This window comes from Trichomycterus rosablanca, chromosome 18 (genome assembly GCF_030014385.1).
Source record: "Trichomycterus rosablanca isolate fTriRos1 chromosome 18, fTriRos1.hap1, whole genome shotgun sequence".
NCBI lineage: Eukaryota > Metazoa > Chordata > Actinopteri > Siluriformes > Trichomycteridae > Trichomycterus > Trichomycterus rosablanca.
The window spans coordinates 28,834,280-28,841,429 of NC_086005.1; the positions used below are offsets into that span (position 1 = coordinate 28,834,280).

At 49.7% G+C, this 7,150-nt stretch overlaps 1 protein-coding gene across 2 annotated transcripts in view; it reads right to left on the minus strand.

Annotated features, from left to right (window-relative positions):
• Positions 1-376: 376 nt before the first annotated feature.
• Positions 377-7,150, minus strand: part of rabgef1 (RAB guanine nucleotide exchange factor (GEF) 1) — an 11,129-nt gene continuing 4,355 nt past the window's right edge. The window contains exons 4-10 of one of the 2 annotated variants that reach the window (XM_063013870.1): positions 6,599-6,754; positions 4,940-5,103; positions 4,650-4,731; positions 3,781-3,913; positions 3,601-3,692; positions 3,257-3,513; positions 377-2,138 (exon numbers count right to left, since the gene is read on the minus strand). In XM_063013870.1, coding sequence (XP_062869940.1) covers positions 1,782-2,138; positions 3,257-3,513; positions 3,601-3,692; positions 3,781-3,913; positions 4,650-4,731; positions 4,940-5,103; positions 6,599-6,754 — 1,241 coding nt within the window. In that variant the 3' untranslated portion in view covers positions 377-1,781. The remainder of the gene's footprint in view (positions 2,139-3,256; positions 3,514-3,600; positions 3,693-3,780; positions 3,914-4,649; positions 4,732-4,939; positions 5,104-6,598; positions 6,755-7,150) is intronic. The other variant, XM_063013871.1, reaches the window with a different exon arrangement.

Here is a 7,150-nt window from a genome sequence, read left to right on the forward strand (position 1 = left end):
GACATTCCATTACAACACCATGGGACTTCATTTGGCTATACCAGCCAACAAGGTTTTGGAGTGTGTCTGTGGGAATCTGTGCCCACTCAGTCAAAAGAGCATTTCTGAAATCAGGCATTGATTGGAATTGACGCTCAGATTCATCCTGAAGGTGTTCAGTGGGGTTGAGGTCTGTGAAACTGATGAACTACTAAAGTTTCTTCATATCTTTATGGACATCACCTTGCTGGAACAGGAATGGGCCTTCCCCACGCTTTTATGGAAGGTCAGGAGGACGTGGTGGTGTTTTAGGCCTGGAAGACTTTAACTGATTATCATTTACAGCCTTCAGTTATTTTAATGTGTTTTTAAGACAAAAAATCTCAAAAGAACAGAATTTTCATCTGTGCAGCTTTTATTTGTTGGTAATCACAGACGGCAACACAATTCCACAGGAGTCGATCATTTTATAAATAAAGCAGTAAAACATCACATTAGATCACAGAGATTTAGCTCAAATCCTTTCTACATGATGTCAGTTCTGGTGTTTGTGGACCTGATGGTGTGAAAGCTACTCACACAGAATCTAATAATCTAAAACACGCACATGGATCAGCGGTTCCTTTATTTAAACTCCACTCGGGAACTGCTGGACACGGACGCCACTTATTTGTAATTAAAAAAACGATGCATTGCTGGATTATCAGCGCATGGCCATGTGATGAAATGACGTTCTGTCAGCAATTATAAATATGTACAGGGTGCGCTGGGGTGTCGGCAGCCTAATACGCTCGCCCACCACACGGCAGATTGTCCCAGCACCTCTAGTGGTAAAGGTACTGGGCTAGTAACCAAAAGGTAGCTGGTTCCATCCCCACCACTGCCAGGTTGCCACTGTTGGGCCCTTGAGCAAGGCCCTTAACCCTCAATTGCTTAGACAGTCTACTGTCATAGTACTGTAAGTCTGTACAGCATGTTCCTCAATATTGAGCACATCTAAATATTGGAGGGGGGGCATGTCCATCAATATATATTGTTATTACAGCTTTGAGTTTGAGTCTTATTGTTGCAACTCGTGTACCCCACCGACTGTGGCTGTAGTTGTGTTGTTTAGGGTTCATTATGCGACTTGTGCACTTTTATATCACAATAAATATCTGGTATTTTATATTGCACCACAATATTATTACAATATTTTAATTCACCATGATGTTAGCAGTAGCTCTTAACATTGGGCTGCATTTTATTAAGTCATTCCTAAACAGTCAGACTTGCTCTAAACTCCTCTATAACTAAACTTTAATGCTTCTATGGTATCAACGTCACTTAATTATCATTGTAATAATAAAACACAAACCCTACAACTGTCCTACGCATCCTCAGATCCCAGATCTACACTCGTATACTGTAACTAATCAGTACATGCCTAATTCTCACAGTTCAGCACATTAATGCTATTAATTAAATACTATTACACTGTTATAAAAGTACCATAATCACAACAACCCTGCATTAGAACCTGATCAGTATTTCCTGTTATTATTTCACACCTTTAAATATAAAAATCAGGTAATATTAATATATTTTGTGTTTAATCAGTCCGTAAACACACAAATTAGATCTAAAGGAATTAAAGCTGCAGCACAGATCAGCTGCTGTTTGATCGAATTCTGTTTAAATATCTAAACAATAAAAGCAGGATTCAGTCTGATTAAAATGCTCCAAACGCCCGGCTCAGGATTTGGGTCAGAGTGATCCAGTAGTGTACAGTCCCGTCCTCCTCTCCCCCCCGCCGGTGTGTGTTACCCAGCGAACACTTGCGGCTGAAGCGGCGGCGGAAGCCGGTCGTTCTCCTCGTTCTCGGCGTCGATGGCGTGCGCCGGGTGCCTCCTGATCTCCAGCGGGTATTTCTCCACGATGTCCCGCACCTCCCGGGCCACGGCGTCCTGCCAGCGCTCCAGCTCGTCCTGCAGACCCTGCGCCTCGTCCAGGACCTGCTGCTGGCGCTTCTGCAGGGACGAGAGCAGCTCCAGGTGCCAGGGGGAGGGCTCGGCGCGCCTCGGGGATGCCTCGCCGCCGGACATGTGGCGCTCGAAGTCCTCCACGCTGAGGTTGAGCGAGTGCGCGTCCAGCTTCTCGATGAACGCCACGGCGCAACACTGCAGAGAGACGGAGAGACCACAGAGTTCAGCCCACGTTAATGATGTTCACCTGTGTGTCCCCCTGTGTCCCCCCCTGTGTTCCCTCCCTGTGTTCCCACCTGTGTCCCCCCCTGTGTTCCCTCCCTGTGTCCCCCCGTGTCCCCGTGTCCCCCCCTGTGTCCCCCCCTGTGTCCCCCCCTGTGTTCCCACCTGTGTCCCCGTGTTCCCACCTGTGTCCCCCCCTGTGTTCCCTCCCTGTGTCCCCCGTGTCCCCGTGTTCCCCCCTGTGTTCCCACCTGTGTCCCCCGTTTGTGTCCCCCCGTGTCCCCCCACCTGTGTCCCCCCCTGTGTTCCCACCTGTCCCCCCTGTGTTCCCCCCTGTGTCCCCCCCTGTGTTCCCACCTGTGTCCCCACCTGTGTCCCCCCCTGTGTTCCCACCTGTGTCCCCCCCTGTGTTCCCACCTGTGTCCCCCCCTGTGTTCCATCAGCGTTTTTATTAATTCCACTTTTTAATGTGTGAGGAAGGAACCGAGAACTCTGATGGTTGCAGGTTTCCGAGTGGAATTTTTCTCCGTTCTTGCTCGATACGGGATTCAGCTGCTCAACAGTCCGAGCTCACCGTCGTCTCATTCTCCTCTTCATGATGGAGACAGATCTGCACTGCAGGCAGGCCGCTCAAGCACTCACACTCTGTGTCTATGGAGCCAAGCCTGGTGTCGACTTGCTTAAATAATCATTAAGCTTGATGGTTTCTAACATTCAGCAGTGGTTTCTGGCCCTACACAGAGTGAGACTTTTCCAGATTTTCTGAATCTTTTCACAATATCGTGCACGGTAGATGGTAAAATGTCTCAATTATGTGCAGTCTTGCATTAAAAAGTTTTCTTTTTGAACTGAGTGATTCTCTTCTGAAGTTTGGAACACAGTGGTGAGCCACGCCCCATCATTGCCTGTACAGACTGATCCTTTGGTGGATCCTTTTATACCTGATCATGATTCCCTCACCTGGTACCGACTCACCTGCTTCAGAACCCTGTAACCAATATTATATTCTATCAACTCTTGAGTGTGTTGCTGGCAAAACACAATTATCCTGGTACTGTGGTGTTTCTGATATTATGTCCAGCGGGTCTCACCAGATTGGTGAAGTAGTAGCCGTCCTCGCCGCTCATCAGGCGGCTGGGGTTACAGAAGCGGGTGATGTACTGGATGTTGGACTGAAGGCGGGGCGGGTTCGCCTTCAGCACGATGTAAATGAGGGTGGGCAGGAAGTCGTCGGCCGACGCCGGCTCCTTCTTCGTCACCCTGATGGCGTTGAAGATGTGCTTACTGCAGCTGGTGATGCACGCCAGCTTGTTCCTGGGTACCCGCTTCGAGTCCATCTCGATGATGTCTGCGTTAAAATAAAGAGGCACGTTAAGATACTCAAATCTCTGGGTTATTATTAGAAATTGCATTTCCAGAAAAGTTGGGACGTTACCTGTGATGGCCTTCACTACACTATCAGCCGCTTCTGGAATTTCTTCATCCACAGGAACACACAACATCTGGATGGTCACCCAGTGTAGCGCCCTGTTCATCACAAATACAGCTGTTACCATCGCCGTTATCGTCGACCTGATCTATAACTGAACTGTCAGGATGTAACACGACTCCTCACCGGATTCTGTGCTGGGTTGCCAGATCTTTCTTCTCGTCGTCGGTGGTTTCGGGACAGAAGACGCTCTTATAGAGGCGGGTCATGATGTACTTCTCCACCTGATCCATCACACGCTCCACCTTCTCAGAGGAACCTACACACGCCGGGATCACGAACACACGCCGGGATCACGAACACACGCCTGGATCACGAACACACGCCGGGATCACGAACACACGCCGGCACACGCCGGGATCACCAACACGCACAGGGATCACCAACACGCGCCGGGATCACCAACACACGCCGGGATCACCAACACGCGCAGGGATCACCAACACGCGCCGGGATCACCAACACGCGCAGGGATCGCCGGCACACGCCGGGATCACCAACACGCGCAGGGATCGCCAACACGCGCCGGGATCACCAACACGCGCCGGGATCGCCAACACACGCCGGGATCGCCGGCACACGCCGGGATCACCAACACGCGCAGGGATCGCCAACACGCGCCGGGATCACCAACACGCGCAGGGATCACCAACACGCGCAGGGATCACCAACACACGCCGGGATCGCCGGCACACGCCGGGATCGCCGGCACGCGCCGGGATCGCCAACACGCGCAGGGATCGCCAACACGCGCCGGGATCGCCAACACGCGCCGGGATCGCCAACACGCGCAGGGATCGCCAACACGCGCCGGGATCGCCGGCACGCGCAGGGATCGCCAACACGCGCCGGGATCTCCAACACGCGCCGGGATCACCAACACGCGCCGGGATCGCCAACACGCGCCGGGATCGCCGGCACACGCCGGGATCGCCAACACGCGCAGGGATCGCCAACACGCGCCGGGATCGCCAACACGCGCCGGGATTTAATACCTTTAAAATGAGAGTGGAGTCGATCGGACATGTTCTGGTAGAAGTCCTGTACACACTCCGAGAGCTCGTCAGCACCGAGGTCCTGAAATATCACAAATACACACACACACACACACACACACACACACACACACACACACACACACACACACACACACAACCGTCTGTCACACCAAAATCTCACCAATTCTGAACCTGCAGCCCCTGAGACATGGAGGTGCGACCCACACTTCTGCACTCCGGGCCTGTTTTACTACATTTAGGGTGAAGAGAGCGAGCGCATGACGCACCTTTTTATTGAACATGGTCTCGACGAAGGCTCGGCTCTGCTTTTGGATCTCTCGTCCCGGTTTCAGGGTCTTCAGGAAGTCCACAAACTCTCTGGACACCTGATCGGTCTCCACGCTGGACTGACGGGCTAACGAGGGACTGTGAGACTTCACCTCGTGACTCTCTGTTCAAAACACAACACAAACACGTTCAAATTCCAGTAATAATTCAACTTCTGTCACTGATACAGAAGCTTTTCTCTTCCTAAAGCGGCTAAATAGTGCTGATAAATAATCACCATTTTAATATGAAATAAAAACACTCCATTATATCTTTATTCATCCACAGCTGAGGTCAAAAGTTTACATACACTTGTAAAGAACACATTTTTCATGACACATCATTCTCCAGAATTTATTTTTAGGTCCACATACCTGTTCTTATTTTATCCGGACTTGGGACCAGCACTGAGAGTGCACTGACAAACTCACCTCTCGATTGCTAGGCTGTTCGGCACCATGAACGTCTTTTTTAGATGCAGCTCGCTTGACTGTGGACAGCGACACGTGTTCCAGCAGCTCATAATTCATGTCAGAAGAGTTTTATTTGCTTCTTCTGTTTACGTCTGACCATCCAGAACTATTTCTGCTCAGCATAACGTGACCGTTTGGGTTCTTTCTTTGTTTCTGACCTGGGCAAAGAGACAACTGATCTACAGATCTAGACTCTCCCAAGTACTGTCATGCCTGTGGTGCGGTCAAACTAGCCCTATTTATTTGGACATAGGGTCAGCAGCTGTTGTCCAGCATGATCTGTTATGATCAGAGATGTTTCTACACCAGCACCCTAAACACGACACGTCTCGTACGGGTGTGTGTAAACTTTTGACTCGAACCGTATCTGTTCACTCATTCATGTGACGTTCACCTCACCCACCTCTGAGCCGAGAGACCAGAGCTGCCCATCAAACACAAGACATGAGGAGAGCATGATGATGAGAACACAAACACACGTCAACACAGTATACAGTGAACACACACACACACACACACACACACACACACACACACACTCATCAAACAGAGGAAACACAGCTAGTGGAGAGAGAAACCAGGCTGATGGTCAGCAGCTAAAGCTCAGTGAGTGTTTATTAGTCTTTAACGCTGGTGTTTTCTGTATCTTTAGCTTTAGCTGCTGTGGACCACAGAGTTCCTCAGAGTGATTAGAGTAGAACTCAGTCAGCTTCACACCCCAAACAGAAGACCGGGAGATGTGAGACCTCCCCTGTACTCAGTTTCCCAAAATCTCTGTGCATTAGGGGTGGATGATGTGGACTCATTTTCACCAAAACAAAGTGTGTGAACAGGGTGCACAAACTTCTGCATAAGACTGAATATCACATCCAACAATCCATCCTTCCAACCATCTTTCCAACCAGCCACCCACCCACCGATTTATCTTTTCTTTAATCCCTTTATTCATCCATCCATTCTTTTATCCTCCATTTATACATGAATCTATGTAATGTTCCTCCTGCTGTCTCATATACGAGGCTGAGAACCTTTAGATCATGTTCTGTGCTTCATGTTCTGCTGATTTGGGGAAACTGAGTCCGTACCGAGCCCTGCAGGTTCCTCTGATTTAAAGGTCAGAGAGAGTTCCTCTGTTCCTCTGGTTACCTTCAGCAGGAGATCCGATCTCCCACGGCTGGGTGAAAATGCCTCTCAGATCCCTCAGCAGCGCCTCTCCATGGCTCTCCCTCCTGCCCTGTACCTTTGCTCCTCTCTCCCTCTCTCTGTCCCTCTCTCTGTCTTTATCCTGATCTCTGTCTCTCTCTGTGGGCACCGGGACACCCCCCCGGACGGGCACAGCGGCGGGCAAAGCAAGGGCAGGAAGCAGCATGCAGGCGGTGGGGTGATGATCGAAGAAAGAAAGATGAAGTTAGATCAAAACAGATCAGCAGGAATCATGACGGAATTAAAAAGGATGAAGGTCTGGAGTCGCCTCGCACCTCTGACATCAGGGTTCACCAACAACCATCAACACAAACATGATCAGATAAAAAATAAAAGATGAAATTAAACAAATGTGCAATGAGGAGTGATGGGTACATGAAGGGTGCAGGTTTTGGGAGAGGACCAAGTGAACAGCGGATCAGTTTAATAAGATTCATACTGTGAACGCAGAGAATTCTTTTTGATTCATTTCTTATTAAATCACCACCAAAAATA